Source organism: Rutidosis leptorrhynchoides, unplaced genomic scaffold (genome assembly GCF_046630445.1).
Source record: "Rutidosis leptorrhynchoides isolate AG116_Rl617_1_P2 unplaced genomic scaffold, CSIRO_AGI_Rlap_v1 contig191, whole genome shotgun sequence".
Classification (NCBI taxonomy): domain Eukaryota; kingdom Viridiplantae; phylum Streptophyta; class Magnoliopsida; order Asterales; family Asteraceae; genus Rutidosis; species Rutidosis leptorrhynchoides.
This window is the reverse complement of record NW_027266441.1, coordinates 34,005-54,579: the sequence shown is the minus strand read 5'-3', so window position 1 is coordinate 54,579 and position 20,575 is coordinate 34,005. Positions and strand designations below refer to the sequence as shown.

General features: G+C 32.1%; 3 protein-coding genes across 3 annotated transcripts; 1 reads left to right on the top strand and 2 right to left on the bottom strand.

The window, feature by feature from the left end:
• The first annotated feature begins 3,177 nt into the window (after window positions 1-3,177).
• On the top strand, window positions 3,178-7,278 carry LOC139881756 (uncharacterized). The gene is made up of 9 exons (XM_071866170.1): window positions 3,178-3,255; window positions 4,680-4,745; window positions 5,081-5,170; window positions 5,297-5,339; window positions 5,619-5,725; window positions 6,021-6,116; window positions 6,389-6,585; window positions 6,914-6,983; window positions 7,180-7,278. Exons 1-9 carry the CDS (start codon window positions 3,178-3,180, stop codon window positions 7,276-7,278), a joined length of 846 nt encoding a protein of 281 aa, XP_071722271.1.
• Window positions 7,279-8,313: 1,035 nt separating this feature from the next.
• LOC139881754 (uncharacterized) lies at window positions 8,314-11,830 on the bottom strand. Its single transcript, XM_071866169.1, has 11 exons — window positions 11,810-11,830; window positions 10,488-10,811; window positions 10,284-10,367; window positions 10,056-10,189; window positions 9,857-9,954; window positions 9,671-9,759; window positions 9,456-9,570; window positions 9,022-9,167; window positions 8,872-8,942; window positions 8,632-8,746; window positions 8,314-8,475 (listed from the first exon to the last, which is right to left on the bottom strand). Exons 1-11 carry the CDS (start codon window positions 11,828-11,830, stop codon window positions 8,314-8,316), a joined length of 1,359 nt encoding a protein of 452 aa, XP_071722270.1.
• Window positions 11,831-14,221: 2,391 nt separating this feature from the next.
• On the bottom strand, window positions 14,222-19,285 carry LOC139881753 (kinesin-like protein KIN-14I). Its single transcript, XM_071866168.1, has 19 exons — window positions 19,165-19,285; window positions 18,703-18,869; window positions 18,469-18,612; window positions 18,021-18,263; window positions 17,861-17,932; window positions 17,498-17,566; window positions 17,347-17,412; window positions 17,074-17,190; window positions 16,911-16,992; window positions 16,703-16,798; window positions 16,440-16,613; window positions 16,248-16,354; window positions 15,967-16,145; window positions 15,685-15,846; window positions 15,359-15,612; window positions 15,093-15,256; window positions 14,867-15,016; window positions 14,425-14,762; window positions 14,222-14,339 (listed from the first exon to the last, which is right to left on the bottom strand). The coding sequence occupies exons 1-19, from the start codon at window positions 19,283-19,285 to the stop codon at window positions 14,222-14,224; spliced, it is 2,823 nt and encodes a 940-aa protein (XP_071722269.1).
• Between the last annotated feature and the right edge of the window lie 1,290 nt (window positions 19,286-20,575).

The window sequence follows — 20,575 nt, the reverse complement described above, 5'->3', positions numbered from 1 at the left end:
GCAGCCCCTGGCGGGGTCCAAGGGGCGGCAGCCCCTGGCGGGGTCCAAGGGGCAGAGCCCCTGGCTGGGATCGAGCTTTTTTATTTCCATTAAAGTGTTATGGCAAAAATCGCACTTTCGGAACTCGAGGGACTGATTTTGTCATGTTTTCAAACCCTGGAAATTAACTGCCTAAAAGGCAGTTATGGGCCTAAAAACCAAAAAGAGACGTTTTGATTACGTTTTTCTTCTTACTGATCACATTTTTTTTTTCTCTGGTTCTTCTCAAACAATAAACATACAGAAAATTCTCTAATCTCTGATTGTATCCGATTGAATAGTTTTGGGGTGAACCACCGAATTGATTCAATCTGAAAGCGTTCACGTGCCTTCAGAGATTGTATACATATATCCGGTTGTTATTTTGTTCGTTATTTCTGATATTTCCCCAATAATTTCTAAACGACTATGGAACTTAGGGTTTGTTTTAAAATTTTGATTTGAATCAGGTCGATTGGGCATAATGGGTCGCTATGGAACTTAGGGTTGATCCGTTGGAATGTACAGTAAATAACCATTTCTCTAGGAAGTGACGAGAGAGAGCTAAACTTTGGTTCTATTTTGCTGCCCTTATTTGGTTCATATATTTGTTCTATTTTACAGTAAATGACTATTTTATTTTTAAGATATAGATAGGTTAAACCTATTATTTATGGAGACTGAAGTTGGTAGTATTAATGAAAATCACCAACCTTAGTAATTAAGACAAATTTAATTTCTTTTGTATATTTCTTAAACATAATTATATATACACAAAAATATCTTGTTCATTGACTTGCCAAAAATAAAAATTCAATTTTTTTTTTTTTTTTGAAGTTGGTCTAATTTTGAGAATACCGAACAACAAGAAGACTTTAAGAATATAAATGAAAAATTAAATACTAATTATAATATTGAACATTAATTAATCTTTGATTAAATATTTCTTAAATTTAAGTATGTAATCTACCAAATCTCATTGAAGATTTTCATATCTGATTTGGCTACTTTTACACTATTAAAATTTAAAAGTATCTTATATATAATAAAGATAACTTTTCAATTTCTTCCAATTGCAATTTAATTGTAAATTTTATTGTCAAATCAACATCCGACACATGGCATTTTAATTAGAAATCAAGTGTTTGAGTTTAATTAGGAATCAAGTTATAATTTTAAGTCAATATTATTTTTTTCCCTATTCTAATTAAGAAATCAAAACACAATAAAATAATGATTCCTAATAAAATTTTACCAATTACTTATTCCTAATCATATATCAATTACTTATTCCTAATCATATGAGATTCCTATTCTTTTTTATCTTTACTTTACGAGTATACATATAGCTATATGCACCATACTAAATTCACACACGTAAAAATAAAATTTTCCTGTACGATTTTCTTTTGCTAAGCTAGCTTTATTTTCTTTCAAAAAGAAGTCTCGGAGATTTTTTTCCTCATCAATACAACTACTAATTATTTAATTAATTAATAGAAGTTTTTTTCGTTTTTATTGTGATCGATGGATTTTTTTTTTTTAATTAGGAGAAGTTTTGTTTTGTTTTTGTTGTGATCGATTTTTTTCCAACCATAATAACATTCTATTGTTGTGTAATCAATGAAATTATATTGAAATAATTAATTTTTAGATATTTTGATTATAGATCGTTTTATTATAGGATGCGTCAAAATCTTATAGACAATAGTGAGAGTTTTTCAATTTTAAATTTGTTTTAATTTGTTCCAATTATAAATTCAATTGGAAATTTTATTGTCAAATCAAAAGTCGACACATGGCCATTTATTGATGAATAGTAATTTGACACATGTATTTTAGAATTTGAGTTTAATTAGGTTTTAAATTACAATTTTAAGTCCATGATATTATTTTTTTCCTATTTTAATTAGGAAATCAAAACACAATAAAAACATAATGTTTCCTAATATACCGATTATTTTTTTCTAATATAATAATTTTATTTCTAATCAATTTCTTATTTATTATTTAAAAAATTATTCCTATAAAATTATAGTACACTATATATATTTTAATTTTCTTATTAAACAATTTTTACTAATTAAAATTCATTATATTTTTTTTCCTATTCCTAACTAAAACGGGCATGTATTCTTTTTTCCTATTCAAACGGGCATATTATTAAAAAAAATTATTTCTAATCAAATTACAATATATATATTAATTTTCTATTTTTTCTTAAGCTATTATTCCTAATAAAATCGACTATATTTTTTTCTATTCTTCATTAAAACGGGCATATCTTATTTTTCAAACAATTAATAATTTTTTCTAATTAAAATTCATTATATTATTTTTCTTATTCATAATTAAAACGGTCATATCTTCTTTTTTCCTATTCAAATTGACATATTATTAAAAAAATATTTATGATCAAAGTATAATATATATTATTATTTTTTATTTTTTTATTAAACTATTATTCCTAATAAAAATTCGTTATATTTGTTTTCTATTCTTAATTAAAATAAACATATCATATATTTCAAACAATAGAAAAAACTGAATTGATTAGATGCAATTATAAATTTTATTATCAAATAAAATATTGATATGTAATTTTTATCTTTTACTATGTTTATTATTTTTGAGAAAAAAATAAAATTTTGATTCTAATAGGATTGTAGATCTTAAAATAAAATCAAAATAATTATAATTGATATAAAGTTAAAATAATTCCTTTTTATATAATATTTGACATACATTTAATAATATTTAATATTATTATATGATATATTTAAATTATTAATTTTTAAAAATATGACATTTCTCTTTAACAAACTGATCCATTGACTAGTAAGATATAGAAACAGAAAAAAAAATCAAAGTAGAAAATAACTTACCATAATTTCAATATTGTTAATTGTTACTCTAATAAGTTCGATATTTATCTTAAAAAAAAAAATTGGTATTTTCTCTCTCCCTCTCACTCATAAGATAATTTGGGAATCTCATACATATCATTACGAACTCTCTAACAAAAAACAACAATATCACATCGAAGGTATCTTTGCTTATTTACGAATTCAATGTCTCATTCCTTATTATTTTCATTAACGTTATTTGTACACTGAAAAAATAAATTTTTTGTGTAAAATTTAGTTTAAACAACGAAAAATGACTTCATTTTCGCGAATTATCGGGGCTCTTCAATCTGAGGAAACAAGAGAAGTGGCGCTATCACTCCTCACAAAGGTATTTTTGTTTTGTTGATGTTTTTAGTTCTTTAAATTGTATGTTAGAAAATCTGTAGATCAAAATACGAATTTCTTTTGTTTAAACTATATTTATATTCTATGGAGAACATATCAAATATGACTTCGGAATCATATTTTAGTAATTTCATATCAAATTGTATGTTAGTAATTTCATGTAATCAACACCCTAGAGCCCCAAAATTCCAGATGAATCATATTTTCCCTTGACCCAGATTTTAGTAGAAATTGCAATAAACCTTCTGCTGCTATTAATTAAGAAGAAAAGGTGAAAGTGGATCGTCTTGTCGGAGTCCTCTTTTTGAGTGGGCAAGCCATTGATCAAATAGCCAATTCTGAAGAAGAGATACAAGATTAAATCCAACTTAGCCATTTTTCACCGAAATTCATTGCATCAAAAACATCGATAAGATATCCCCAATCCACAAAATTAAATGCTTTATGGAAATCTAGTTTAAGCAATCCAACAAGTTTTTTTTTTTTTTTCCTTTTTTCAAATGGTGAATCATCTTAGAAGCAACCAAAAGTCCATCTATATAGTATATTTCTGCCCTTAAGAAATGCCGATTGGTTGACACCGATAACCTCTATCTTTTAGCACCATTTTGAGTTTTTCTACTAACACTTTTGCGAAGATTTTATAAATTCCGTTAACTAAGCTGATAGGCCTGAACTCCTTGAATCTTGTTGCGTCTTGAACTTTTGGGATTAGGGTTATGATAGCATTATTGAAACCTGATGGGAGCTGGTCCAATTCATAGAGCTGTCTGAACAACTGAAACACTTCTTCTATTAGAGTTCATTATTTCTTATGAAATTTAAAATTAAATCAGTCACGACCGGGTGCTTTTGAGCCGTCACAGTCCTAAAATCCCCTTTCGATTTCCTCCTTTGAAAAATGTTCCCGGCTCCAACCATGATTTAGTGCCTTTTGAAATCTTTTTATACGGAAGTAAGTTCATATTCATTACATACCCTTTTTTTCATTTCTATTCTTTTTTTTTTTTGATACAACGGGAAAACCTAAAAACAAACTGGTGCACAAGTAAACAGGCCTACAGACTGGTGCATAAGTCTTCTTGAAAAACTTTACTGCTTCCTCTTAACTTTTGGTGGATTTGAAACTCTAGATATCGTCAACTAAAATTCTCTGGATATGATTTAAGTCTTTTTCTCATGAAGCTGAGTTTCCTTGAGTCTTCTTCCCTCAAATTTCCAGTGTGTGTATGTGTGTGTAATTTGAAGGTTGATGAAATATTTTTTGATTGTTTCATTTGCATGCTATAGCTTTTAATCTATTAATTTAGGTTAAGCATTTTATTGGTAGTTAGTTGCAAAATAATTAAAATGATTGGTTTTTAATTCATAACTCATATTTACCATGCTTGTTTTCCTTATTGACAGATAAAAGGTGAGGATGTAGCACCGGTACTATGGAGTTCATGTGGAACAACATTTATCCTCATACAGGTACGTAAGGAAAATTATGTGCATGTCATTATCTCTTTGATCATAATAATATTCAAGATATATGATGTGAATCAACTTATTCAATTCTATTTTCAGATGTAGAAATAAATAATATATATTAATGAATATAAATAATTTAGATGGATTTGTTCTATATATAATTAGATAGATGGCTCTTGAATTTTCATATGTAATATATTTTTAGTTCATTATCATATGATCATTTCCTGTTACGAGTGGCTACTAAATGAGGACATTATATTTCAATCCATGTGTAATTATATGATACTATTGTTTAATATATATAGTTTAGTTAACTTTTTCATTAATTTCAGGAGGTAATTTCAGCATATGGTATATTATCGACTCTAAGTATGTCGGACAAGCAAGCTAGAAGAATTTGCAGTGCTCTGATATTACTTCAGGTAATTAATTAGTTGTGTGACTTGAAGAGTTCTTTTATTCAACTACCAACATATATACTTACTTTTGATCACATGTACGGAAATATTGCTTGCATTTTGAAGCTTAAAATTTACTTAATTTTGTAGGGCATGGTTAATCACCCGAGAACGAGGCAACCGACCATGAATGGTAATTCATTTTTCAAATGTCAATATATATATATATATAATTACATTCTTTCAAGTGCTCGGAATTGAACTCATATATATATATATATATATAATTACAGTCTTTCAAGTGCTCGGAATTGAACTCAAATCCCATTTGTGATACATGGATCACTATTATTATGTATGAATTAAAAAGCAAAGCCTAACAAAAAGAAGAATAATTTTACAATATATATTTGGTATTATGTCCAGATTAATTTTATTTGATATATATTTTCGATACTATATATATGTGCAGTCCATATACCAGCATACGTTCTCCCTCTGCTTGACAATACTAGCCGGGAAAAGTGCTATGAATATGTAAGGGGCAATGCGTTGGGCGTCATTGCTGCTGTAGCAAAGGTATTAATTATATATGTTTGTTTGTTTATTTATTTATTCTTTTGGTGTTAATCTTCCATGTTTATATAGTTTTTTTTCTTCACTTATTTAAAATAATTAAAACCCTCCAATACAATAAATATGATGTTGAAAAATGTATTTTTATAACATGATGTATATATATAGAGCTTATAGCCATGGATCGATGTAAAATACATACATAATAATGTTGAGATACAAAAGGTTCTTCACATTAATTTTTTGGCGCTTACCTACGTACTAGAATATATTTTGTCTGGTTTTCTAATTTTGACAGCCCATCGAAGAGGAAGGAGTTATGTATCTGCTTGAACATGAAGCCGTTCCTAAGCTCTTACGCTGCATGGATGTGGGAAGCGTTATATCAAAAACAGTGAGAGTATCGTATTTCCTTTTGATTATAAGTTGATTTGTTTGCTTTTCTGAAAATGTTTTTTTTTTTTAATTGTACGTACTCGGTACTCTGATTTAATTCTTTAAACAGGTTAAAGAATGAATTAAGATCGTCAATTAATATAGAAAAGTTTGCTTTTAACTTTTCATTCCCTTTTTAGGACTTTTTTCTGATGTTTTCCGCTGCGATGTGAAATATGCACATATATATAACATTATTTATGAATTAATTATTTGACTGAATTAATGCAGGTTGCTGTATTCACTTTGCATCGCATTATACAAAATGATAAGGGCCTGCATTATTGCTGTAAAACACCTGATCGGTTCTTTGCCATCGTCGACACCTTGAATGGTGTGCTTGCCGAGCTTTCAACTCAACAAGAGCCGGACAACCGCTTGTTGAAGTATGTAACCTTTTGCTATGAGAAGATATCCCAGCATCCAAGGTACCAAAATTTAAATATTAAATTATGTCTAGATATATCAACTTTTCATTGAATTTAAAAAGTCAAAGAACATCTATTTGAAGATGGAAATAGTATTATTGTATTAATTTGTTCTTTAAAATCAATAAAATATATTGTATATATTTCTTACTTATTACTATTTTCGTATCAAAATACATGATGTCTTACATTTTTAAGTTCATTCATGTACACATGTATTCAATAATCTTCATCGGATACATATCACTTTGGATGAATCTAAAAATATAAAACATCAAGTATTTATATACGGAATTTAATTATCACATTTGTATTTTTGCATGTGTAGAGCTTGCGCTGCATTGGGCGTGAACTATCCTTCACCCTTCAATCATCCAAACATAGCAAGGGCTTTTTCTGTAAGTTACTCTCTCAAACACTTTACATTACTACAATATTCAAATTAATCTCTATTTTTATATATATAAAGAAGGGAATGAATATTATTAGTAATAGAAATTTAAATTAAAGTGGTTGAGCTTATTGTCCGCTGTTTGATTATTTAGTTGTATGAATTGTACCCTAATGATAATTTCATTTTTAATATTAATTCAGAGAGATGCTGCGATGATTCGTTCACTCCAGACGTTCGATCACAATATCATGGAGGGTCAGACTCAGCTAGTTCCCGAGGATTCAAAAGCGAAGAACTGATCATGAGTCTCGTCTCATCTATCCATTAGACAGTTACATTTCATGATTAATCGATAAAATATTTCTGGATTTAATTTTTCTTAGCATTTGCAAAAATACTTTGGCTGTTTTTATTATCATGAGTACTTATAAGAACATGATGATATGCAGTTAAGCTTTGCTACAGCTTATATTTGGTCTTGATTATGTCTTGATCTGCTTTTATTCAATAGTGCTTCAAATGTTAGCTTGGCTCCTTAATTTGTGTCTTGGTTTTTTTTCTGTCTATTGCTATCTTCTTTTTTAAAATCTTGGTTAGTCTAGGCTTTTGGCTTTTTGTCAAGCATATACTACTTTAATGCGTTACAATTTATTCATAGTTAATTTTCACAAGGTTTTGGCTGCTGGACCTCTACTTTTAATTAGAAACTAGTGTCAATCAAAGAATAGCAGCCTCATATGGATTTTACTAAGGAGTTGTTCACTGAATTGCTTATATGGATTTATTTTTCTGCTTTGTAATTGCCATTATACGATTTTGGACAGAGGACGTGATTTCTGTTATGGGAAGTGTTTGTGGTAGGCTTGTTTGGTTGGATGAATGCACTAGGCGCAAAACTCATTCGAGTTTCGCAAGCATCCTAGCGATGATGGATGTTAGAGGGGTTTTTTTCCAACGGAAGTGTCGATAGAAGATGGAAAAGGTGGTACCTATGACTATGAGCATGCTATTGGATATGAGTGGAGGCCTGTGGTGTGTGAAAATTGTAAGAATATATGTCCAGAAACGGTTATAAATAGAGCAAAATCAGTACAATGATTAAAATAGTGCAATAAATAAGTAATAAAAGTAAATGTAATTTCGAAAAATGGAAGTATATGTAATAGATAGACAAGTCCAAGAGTAGTACACTTATCTTCCAAGCTACATTTATCTTTGTATTGTACGATGATTGGGACAACGAATATCTCGTTTATCAATACTTCCCTTTCAAAACTCCCGGCAAAAAATGAACAAAAGAAGGAAAATGTATATTCAAAGTATGGTCATTAAGCTCAATTTGATGAAGGTGACCACAATTGCACCCAAGCAAATTCTTCTTTGTAGCTTATGCTAGCATCACATGAGGCTTTACATGTGAAGACAACAATTGTCGCCCAGTCGACTGAATCTACATCATCCTTGACATGGAAATAATAAAGCAACTTCGACAAGATCTGTTATCATAAATAACATGTTATAAGCTTGAGAGACTAAATGCAAAATGAGAAAAGAGTGAATGAAAACTAATCAACAATGCACGTGCATATTTTTTCTCAGGGACTTCTTTCACTAGTCATTTAACAACGAGAATGTCTGGATACTACACATACCTGAAATTCAAAACACATTGGACCACCACAGTAATTGCATTTTGGAATATCAGCCTTAGATGGCTGACCACTGGACACAGGCCACAAGGGTTTAGCATTGCCATTTCTACAATACCTGTAAATTTGTTTGCAACAGAATTCATTTATGAGAACTCAAAACAAGTATAGATCAGAATTGGAAATCAATAACAAAACTAAGCTAGCTAGAGTAATGTAAAATCGATTTAGAGTATCCACCACCTTAAAATTTGGGTCGGGGCTTTTCTCATGCGCAGCAGGAAAGCTGTACAACTCTTTCTATCATCATCACCCTGTACAAAAGGGCAAAACTGATTTAGTAACGGACTTCCAAAAGCATTAAACAAATCAAAGCTGCCCCACAATTGATACCTCAAAATCAAGCATTTCGGCATCATTAATTTTACCCGTCCTAACTATTGAATTAGCCTGCTCATCATCCTCAGACATTTCTGTGTCATATCCACTTTCATCTTCATGTCTCATCTCATACTCTGGCCAAAGGGCGTTGCTAGCAACTGTTTCCAAATGCAAACTCGATTTAAAAATAAAATTCAGAAATATATAACAATAACATGCATAAACCTCAGAGAGTACAAGGAGCAGATGTCAATTATATACTGTCTGAACTTTGAAGGGTCATTAAAGGTCAGCCTATCTACTGGGCAGAAAAAAGATTCTAAAATGACAATGATTGTTAATGTCACCCAAGTAGTGACAAAATTACCATGCACAAATCACTATCCACAATAAATAAGATGGGCCAGTTTAACCATATACAGGGCTGGGCATCCGCTCTTGCTAACCTTTATGTATGTCTTTTGAAGAGCTTTCAACATTCAAAAGACTAGTGTTCGAGAAATGAGAAGAAATGCTCAGCTGCTTACACTCAAGTTTATGACCTGATTGCCAATGCTTGACCTGTTAAATACAAAGAAGCCCCGAAAGTTGCGGAAGTTTCAATAACTTTGGCAATTTTCTAAGTAGATAAATACAACAATAGAGCAAAAGGCCAAACTACCTGGTGTTTTTGTGAGCAGTAACGTGTTCTTTTACAACTGCCACAAATTTTATTTCCTTTCCAGGTACCACACCAGTTACACAGTGGAGCTATGTATAGAGAGCAAACAAACGAAAAAGATTACGAACTGCGATTTAATGAAATAGCAATAATATTTATTAACTGAACTGGAAAACAAAAGCTTACCACCCTCTCCAATAGGTTTGTCTGTCCCATCGTATTTTGGGTCCTCGCTTGAATAAAAAGGATTCGCTCGAGGCAATTGACAACGGAAAACCTTCACACTGAAGTTGAAAGAAAAGAATAAATCACACACGCACAAATACACATTGTTTTTAGTCATATAGTATCTATTAAATATAAAAAAATATGATCAACAATATACCACCGAGATGGTTTCTCAGGCGGCCGTTTCCATTGCTCATGCTGATCTCGGAGGAGACATTTGTTTGATAGACACATAAACACAAATAAAGTTCGAAGAAATGTTGATTCTTTCTCATCTAATGGAGCATAAACCTATGCAATCAGAAGAAACACATCCCATTATCAAAAATAATAATAATAAATTACAGGTCTCTAATTTACCGGTACACAGAGATAAATGTTATACCTGAAGCATAAATTGCAAAGGCTCTTGACAAACATCACACAATGTCGACTCTTCAGACGGTAAATTAACAGGATCCAACCACGCCTGAAGAAATAATAATTATACACGCCTGAAGAAATAATAATTATACAGACAAGCAAGTACCTCAATTGAATTAAACTAATCATTTTTCAATTAAAAGGAAAAGGAGGTTAATGAATTTACGGGAACGCCGCCAGCTTTACTGGGAAACACTTGGCGGTCAAATGACCAGTTGTGCTCAGGCTCTTCAACGAAACCGAGTGTTACAGCTGGTTCATTTTCTTCATCGTCGTTGTCTTCATCGATAATCTCTTCTGGTTCTTCATCTTCATCTTCATCCAGGGAGGATATATGGAGGCCTTTCAAATCCATTTCAGAGACAACTGCCTTGTTCACTTCAGTGTTCATTTCCTCAGTCATTGATCGGAAGGACACAAACGAGCTGAGCTGAGCTGAATTTGGGATTTTGGTAGGGTTTTTCAGTTGATGAAGAAGAACAACAAGACACTGGCGCAGTACAAATAAATAAACTCATTGAGATTCAAAACAAGTATAATACGTTATAAATAATATAGTATTTCTGATCAATTGCTGATTACGGGTCACCAAAACGAAGCACTTGCAAATCTTAGAAAATAGAAAGTGAAGAATAAAATAAAGCATAAAGCTTGAATCCAAAAATATTTGTGCTTTGATGCTGACCTCCTGTAGTTGTTAAGATATCGACCACCAATGATAAACAGACCAAAAATCATAACGACCACATGAAACCATGGAACATAATTTGAAATTTCCAGCGAGTCTAATAGCATACCCACGAGTTTCGCAGGCGTTTATAATTATTGCTTATTTAATAATTAAAAGTTCATTACAGTTGACAAACAGTTTATTCAGACTTTTCATCGAACATGAAAGTGGAGTTGTAAAGGTCATACTTGATTTCCGTAGACATACAGGAATCCAAAGCTCATCAAACAAAGAAATCAAGCATAAATATTTAAATTAACAACTTGAAAAAATAAGCTAAAACGATGGACTACTAAGGCTGGCATATTCAATCAAGGGGATTTTAAATAATTTGATTGCTTAATGGTGAACGATTCAACTCTTCAGATACAAATGAAAGAGTTAAAAAACGAGAGTATGAAGGGAGTGACTCACCGGAGCGCCGACGAGGTAGTGAAGAAGAAGAAGAGAGTGACAATTTCGGGACGAAGAGAGTGAAAGAGGCGATGGAAGAATATATTACCGTAGACAAACTTTTCTGTAATTTTCAAAAAAACCCGACCCATAACCTAACCCGAAAGCTTTTTAAAATAACCCAATCCGCTCCGACTCGCTTTGGATCGATTTTAACCCGATCCAACCGGATTGGATTAGGTTTAAAATCTGCGGGTCGGGTTCAAATTGCCATCCCTAGCTGAGATGCGTCCTTTCACAGTAGATGTTGATGAACCGTGAATGGTGATATAAATTTGTCATTTAAAATTAAATGATACTCTCACCATCCCCGATTTAACCGTCATTTCTGACAAATAGTTTTATCTCTAAACATGTCATTTTTAATAAATGTAAGATAAGAATAGTATTTTTTTTTCTCATTTTATTCACTTTTTGTCTAGTTTGCATTTTACATATATATTAAATAATTTGGTGAGTTTGTTTTTTGTTTCGTTTCGACTCATCTCGATTCGATTGTGTTTAATTATAATTTTAGATGATTGAATACGATTTTGATTGATTGGATTAATTAGTGAATGATTGATGTATGATTAAATATATATTATAATAATATAAAAAGATGTACTGCAGATAGGTAGTTGATGATTGATGTGTGTGGTTGAATATACTACCGCCGTCCCAAAATAGATACAAATTTTTACATGCAATTTGCATTGAAAAATTTATATTTATTTTGAGACGGAAAGAATATATTATAACTACTATTATTCGGGCGTTGCCCCGAATTGCATTAAAAATTAGTTCAATAATTATCATTTTATAATAAATGATTTTAATTCTATTAATTGAACATAGATAATGATTTTCAATTATTTTCAATTGACCTCACTTATAAATATTCGTCTCATGATAATTAAAAGCGTGAATCTGCAAGATATGAATTGAAATAAAATTAAAAAAATTTCAACTTTTAAAGGTTGCTCACAAAATTGGTGTAAATAAAGATAAAATATTAAAGCAATAAAATTCATATTAAAAATATATAAAAAGATATTATAATGTATTTAAACATAACTAATTTTTTTAAAAGAAAGTTATGTATTTAAACATAACTAAAATTATATAAAAAAAAGTCTTATACGAGACATGCAAACATAACTCACGAAACTCGATCAAAAGATGCAAACACTTTGAAATTGATGAAGATAAAAAGAAAAATTATGTTTTTTTGGAACATAAAACTTAAAGAAATGCCAAAAGAAAAGATTTTCATAAAAAATAAAAAACTCAAAATAAAATATCGAAGAATCAGATAAAAATGAAATGTTGTTACTTTAGTACTGATCTCAGCATTTTGGTTCTGATTGTTAATTCGTTCATACATACTTTCAAAGACAAAAAGAATGGAAAAAAAATGAAAATTATTATTACTATTTACTACGTAATGGGATGGGATAAATGATCCATCTTTCAATCTTTAATATATAAAAGCACAAAAGCAATGCACTCTTTGGGAGAAAAAAACGAGAAGATGTCTTTATTAAAATAAAATTATTTATTCCTAAAATATTATTATTATTAATTAAAAAAATAAAAAATTTATGATTGATTAATAAACTTAAAAATTGATTGGAGGTTCTAGAATGTCTTAATTTTAAAATCTCTATTTTTACAGATTTTATTGAAATTTCTAAAATATATAGTGGTAGTTAATGATATAAAATATAATATATTTAATTATGGTTAATTGATATGAGTTAAAGTTAATTGAATCAAGATAAATCAAAGTGAGTTAAAATGAGTCGAGTCGAGACGAGTCAAGATAAAACGAAAAAGAACGGAACTTAATGCAACACATAATTTTTAATTCATTTTATAGTCAAATTCTATAAGTGATTATACAACATTTGATAAACAATATAATATACGTAAAATATATTTGATTAATGTTTTAGACAACAAACAAATTTCATATAAAAATTTTACCACTAATTTTTTCAACACATTTTACATGTGTGCGTCAAATATATGTTAATTAATATAAGGGATGGTGGGAGTATTATGATTCGTTTGAAGTATGTTTAAAGTTATAGACTATCGCCACCAAATCTAAATCCGAAAGGGTATGTCCGATCGGGAAATTATAAAAATGCCATGGAACCTTAATACGTGGATGAGAAAATGAGTTTTCGTGTCGCGGTAGACGAAACTACACTTTTCGGATTCACCATTACCGGGACAATTAACTTAATTACGTGATTAGTTATTCCCAGTATTATCAAATCCAGGAATACAGGTGTGAAAATTGATTCCCGGTAATACCAAATCCGGAAATAACGTTAATTAAACATGATTAGTATTCCCGATAATAGAAAATACGGGAATGGTGAACCATGTTCACCTCTTAGGGTTCGATTATACAATAGTGCGCCACCCTATGTCCGATGGCCAACATAAACCGAATATTCTAAGACTGAACAAAAGTTACAAGACAATATGATCTAGTTTCTTTCAATAATCAAATGTTAAATACAGAGTTATCGGCACCAAATTTATAGCCGATAGGACAAATCTGCAGAACAACTCACCGTAGCAAAGCAATTGCAATTATTGCTGCTTCTAACTATACAAGGAAACAAATAAACAAATACAGTAGAAAAAACATATTTCCGCCATTCTCTATCTATAAATGAATAAAAACAATCCGAAACACCTTTTCGACATGTTAGATTACACTATTTCCTGTTGCCAGTTTTGCATTTTCCTTCACCAGGAGTTGCCAGCCTGCTTTTACGAAGGAGTGGGATTTGTTTCCGTGATGGTGAAGGACCTCCTTGAATAGAATTCAAATTCCTGAAACAGAAATTCACAAGTTGTTAGGAAAAATGTCAAAGAAGAACCTGACCGTCTAGAATCCGACGACTGTCATTATATATACCTGAGTTCTGGGATCTTTGTTGGTTTTGAAGTAGGCTTCTTCTTAATCTTGGATTGGATCCCATTAGAAAGTTTGGGCTGATTGAATTGCCAGAGCATGTCGGGCTCGGACGAATCACTTGTAGCAGCATCATAATCATCCCAACACCCCAGAGGGTTCTCAACTTGATCCTGCTTATTATTCACCATCACCTTGTCTACCCATTCATCTTTATCCTCGTCCTTATAAATTACTACTAGGGTAGGACTTTTTACAGGAGGCCAGGGAGGTGAATTCCCTAATATCTCATCTAGGTCAAAGCTTTGTTTCTTTTGCCTTAATGCAGAGTTTAAATTTACCTAAGAATCAGCAGATCAAGTTCAGAATAAGAAACTATAAAAATGGAGTAATAAATTATATTTGCTATAAAATGAATTGATTATCATTTCTAGCTCTAGCATACCTCTAGATTTCCGACATCTCCCATCGGTTGCCTAAATGGTGATGAATCACTAGCTTTCATCCTGCTTTTTTCAGAGCTCCCGGAAATGGAATGATGCATATGGTCAGTGTCTCCATCTTTTCTTCCTAATGCAGCCTTAAGACTAGCAATCTGAATAAACAATTCACATGTCACATCATATCACAGAATGATAATGCAAAACTTGCTGTGGAGTCATGTCAAAAACCTGTTCTTTGAGTTCTTTGACATCAGTGCTGTCTTTATTTACTTTAGCGGCACCAAGTTCAACAGTGGCAACCCGCTCAGCAAATTTGAGTGTGCTTATTGTTTCTCCCATAGCATCAGCCTCGGGACTTATGTGAACAAACATTAATGTCTTGGCCTGCCCTCCTGATGCAGATTGAATTAAAATACCATCAAAAATGGAAAAATAAGAAGAAAAGAAAAAGGGAAACCTAAACAAGAGAAGAATCTTGATTTTTTTATCCTTACCTAGCGAGTCTTGGAGCAGTTGCGTAAGTTTGCTGTTTCTATATGGAACATGAGGATTCTTTTGGGCAAGGGAAGCAATCACATCACCTAAAGCTGACAGAGATTTGTTGATATGTTGTGCCTCTTTTAGCCTGTCCCCTGTTGCCTCAGACTTGTCGACCCTCTCACTTCCGGCTAGATCGACTAGATGCATACAACCACGAAGAGAGGTTCCAGATGTCAAGTCCTTCCCTTGAACATGAACTGTCAAGCAGCTGCAACATGCATTTAACAGTTAGCTTTCCTGGAGATTTCAGAAATGTGGAGGAAATAAAATAAACGTTTACCTATGAGAGCGACTACTTCTGTCATTAAGAGCCGTGGCACCTACAGCACGGTTCCTATGTCCGATATTCATCAGATTAACCACATCGGACGTTGTTGAGACAGGAACAAGGTTTGCATCTGGTACATTAAGTCCTGTCTGTGAACTATTGCGAATTTCTAATGTGTCAATAAATTAAGGAGGACAGAAGATGACAAGGGCTAAACTACACGGAACAAAAGCTTGAAAATTTGGAAGTGCTTCAAAAGTACAGAGCGAAAACATATAATCTGTCAAAGGATATCTTTTGTTGCTTCCATCAGTAACAAGGAGATCCCGTACTTGTTCGTTATATATCTCAATCATCTGAACAGCAACACCATACCAGAAAGTGTCTTTCCTTTGTTCTGCTAGTTGAAATAGATCGCTCAATGCTCTATAATTTACACCCAAGCTTTTCTCTGTAAGCTCTTTAGGCCCTGTCTGAAGATATGAGGAACACAATCAATAAAAGAAAAATGAAACGATAGACTTTAGATGTTTCTTTGCAGTTAGAGAATGTAGGCCACGTATGTCTGTACGTACCATTGTAAAAGTTTTCCCCGATCCTGTTTGGCCATATGCAAATATGCAGATATTGTATCCATCAAGAACAGATCGGATGAGCGGTTGCATGTCAGAAAAAACCTCCGCTGTAATAAATAAAAACAAAAATTGTTACGTTAATGGCAAGGTTATAGGCTTATGGACAAAAATTTCCAATTCAATTTAGCAGACCTTGGGCTGCAGATGGGCCAAAGACTTTGTTGAAGTTAAATGATTTTTGTCCTTTGCCATACTTTGTTGAAGTGTTAATGGTGATGGATCCTTCTTCTATGTTATCCACGCTACTCAAAAACCTAGTCTGTCCATGCAAGAATGGTCGCACTCGACAATAGACCCGAATGCTTCCTTCAATGTAAAGAAAACTTTTTATCCATACCACAAGTAGAATTAACAACCAAAAAAAATAGCGAACATTTTTTCAACTAATAGCCTACCCTTGAGGTCTTGCACTTGGTTGTACAGCTTGCGATTTTCATTGAGAACTCTATGGTAACCAGATGCAGCATTAGCTAAACCATGAATATGCATACCTGTGGCCATATGAAAAATAACCCCGGATAAGAAAGACATTTTGCATATTTCTCAAAAGAAATGAGAATTAAGAAGAAAAACAAAGACAGCTCTACACTTCTAAGTTCCTACCAAGATTGCAGAATTCCTCCTGGTATTTCATTTGCATGAACTGGATACCAGATTTTGTAGTTGAAAGAATATGTTTTAACTCCTGTAAAAATGTGAAATACGGATAAATTCTAAAGAAAGGAAACAGGAATCAGAAGGTAATGTGAGAATAACATGATCTTACCTGAATTTCCTTTTGTTGTTGATCAAAGATAATTCGTTGCTTCAAGCATTTAGCTTCATCAACAACGTCAACTCTATGAAGTTCATTCTTTATCACTTTTCCAGATATATCTTCATTCTGTCTCATCATAGCACAAACAGAAGTATCAGAAAGTGTTACTGTGTATGCAACTATCTCATAGTAAACTCAAAAGAATAAGTCAATTGGTTTCTTTATCATCTCATGTTGACTTAACCTTGAAAGATCAGTTCAATGTCAAGAGCCATAATTTACCTTTTTCTCACCATAAGCAGATTTTAGGGTGGACTTGTTTCCATTTGGAACATTCGGAGTTGTTATCTACAAAAAAGTGTACGAGTAAGCACCCTGTTTTCACACATCAAAAGAGACGTTTGACTGTTCGAGGGATAATTTAGCAACTTACCGGTTCATGTTCGCTAGAAATGCGATGCTCAAACTCCTCAACAAGCTTACTTAATACAGACTCCACCAACTATAATAAACAGAGAAGTGCATGTGAGTATGCATAAACAACATTACAAGCAATACTACTTGATTACAGAAATAAATTTAGATCGAAAATTTTCATAATTGGAGAACCCTCAGATCATTTCTTTCAATTAAGAAGTGTGAGAAATGCCGAGTAACATGATATCTACAACCCCACCCAGCTAAGGAGTGAGAAATGCTAAGTAACATGATATCCACTACCCCACCCAGCTTGTTAAGTAGAGTTATTTCAATTAAGTTTGACAATTTATCTAGCAAAAGGTACATAAACCATTACCATTGGAACTTCTTCTGGCTTTTTACCCAAGAGAACTGCATTGACGAGCTTTCTCAAAGAACCACTGCCAGACTGAAATAAATCATTTGAAATAAGTTTCTATAATCACTCTGACTTCCACCAAGCACGGATAAAAAATTAAAGAGAGAACTCAACCAACCATTTTACTATAGTCCATGTCATTGGATTGCGCACTTATATATTTTTCATTCATCGATGTGGTTCTTGACAAGTAATTTGTGAATGGCTCTGAATTTTTTCTGATAAAAGATTTTGACGGCATAAGTGCATTGGCTTTTACATTTCCTCCAAACTTCCAAACTCCAGTTCCACCTGCCTGTTTCCACTCCCAGAAAGATTTAAGAGCCAGAACTGTGTTCACGATTCTTCCAGACTTCCCTCCCTAAACACATAAAAACTAAAACTTAGAACTAACCAATACAAAATATGAATAAATCCACAGGAAATTCTCTCCGATCAAATGTTACTTGGATTGTCTGACAGTTGTAGAAATCAATCTCATTGATGCTATGGAATACCAAGATAAAAGTAACATCACACTCAGAGTAGCATTTTCCAAAATCTAAATATAATTTTTCAAGACATACTTGTTCAAGATCAGATGCCTCGAAAATGGGAATCCCCAACACTTGGACAGCATCAAGGAAATTCCTTGCATTTTCGAAGTACTGGAATGCGGACAACGCTGCTCCATCAGGGATGAGAGCTGCATCACACGGACTTTCCACCACCTGGAAAAACAACCTCATTATTATTCATCTTACACAGAGTAAAAAGGGCATTCGAAATAGATATTCTAAATTATTATTACTATATGTCACCTTAGGCACAGCTCCAGGTTGAATCTTATTAAGGACATTGCAGAGTATAATTCCACTTCTCAATCCAAGTCTAAATTCCTCCTCCGACGGCTCGGCTGGCAAATCTTTTGCCGCGACGACTCCGATCATTCTTCTCAGCCATCCAGATGCTTCGAATCTCCTAGATGCTGTTAGCCAAAAAAAAAAAAAAAAAGAGGAGCTCAATTAGCAAATCGAAGTTTTATCATGCCCTTCTTCCTCAGTTCTGCACTGATAAAAGGTATGGTATTTACTCCTGCTGAGACGCTTATCGCTAGGCCTGGTGATTAGTCTAAAGTAAATAAAGCGGCGATTATTAGACTGTGATGAGCCAATTTTCGCTGTTTCGCGGCAATTCAGCCTAGATTTAGTGTAACCAACACTAATGAATGAGCATGAGTTAAACAATTTAACAGTAAGATACTGTAAAAATAGTGAGAGTACCAGCTTCCTCAGCTTTTCTAGAATCCAAATCAAGATCTCTGAGCCGATTCTCATGCTGTTGCAGCACATCCTCCACCATTGAAGCCACCGAGAACGACAATGCAACTCCTTCCACCGCCATAATTTTACACTCCAAACAACAACAGATGACCACTAAATACTTACAGCTTCAGCATCAAAATCCAGAGAATTTAATCTTATGAAACGAAATAGTAATCGGAAATTAGCTGTGTGATGATCAAATAAGGAAACAAATTTAAGAGAATTTTAGAGAGAGAATTGAATTGAGATTTTTTTTTTTATGGTTGTGTGGGGAGGGGAGGTTACTTTGACATTACTACAAACACTAATACTCGCCCACATTCTCCATGAACTTTCTTTCGCTTTTATTTTCTCTCACTACACAGACAGAGTAGAAAGCTAAAGTTTAAGTGTATCGTTTAATACTCGCTCCATTTTCTGTATTATACCGAACCTGTCTCCGAAGCAAAATCCAACTGCCTTGCTGTTTAGTATTCCCACTTATTTCTATATTCAAATATAATTTCAAAAACTTAACTAAATAAATAAATTGTTGTAGGCTAGTAGCTGTGTTGTTTTAATCAGTTCACGTGCACTTTCCAAATCAGAAAGCGCGTGTAGATTAATACTCTACTAGATAATTTTGAGAAGCAGTAAAATAATGGAAATAAAATAGACCAATTGATTTTTTAAGATATACTCCCTCCGTATACAAATAGATGACGTTTTGAGAGAATTTTTTTGTCTTTAAATAGATGACGTTTTGAGAATTTTAAGGTAATTTTTACATATTTGCCCTTTTCTCTTTCTTTCCATTATGAAAAAAAATGAAAGAATATTATTTAAATATAAATAGAAAGGATAAAACAGTAAAATGAAGATAAATTTTGTCTCGAAAAGAGAGATATTGGTATTAATGATGATGACTAAAACGTCTACTATTAGTAGACAGAGGGAGTATATTTTTTTATCACGTAGAACATCAATTCTTTTTATATGGCTAATATAATAAATTATCGATCCAAAATTCATTTATCAAGAATCAAATTCATAATTTTTCGAATGAATAAATGGCTTAAATCATTGTTTCATGGCATTTTATTTAACTTTTGACATTGCTTAGAACATCATTGATATAATTATAATAAAAATGCAAAAAATCGATAGTTATAGTGTTATAATATTAGCTACTCCCTTAAAACGAAATAAAAAAAATCAATTATCCTCCAATCCATTAATTCCTTTTGATTTTGTAATGAAAAGGTAAGTCTACCGTCAAAAAGAAAAAGGAAAAGAAAAATTATACCTCTCAGTTGAATTTTTTGTGTTTGATTTATATGAAAACTTTATTTTTTGGGTAGTTGGGTTTGTCAATATCGTTACTGTACCT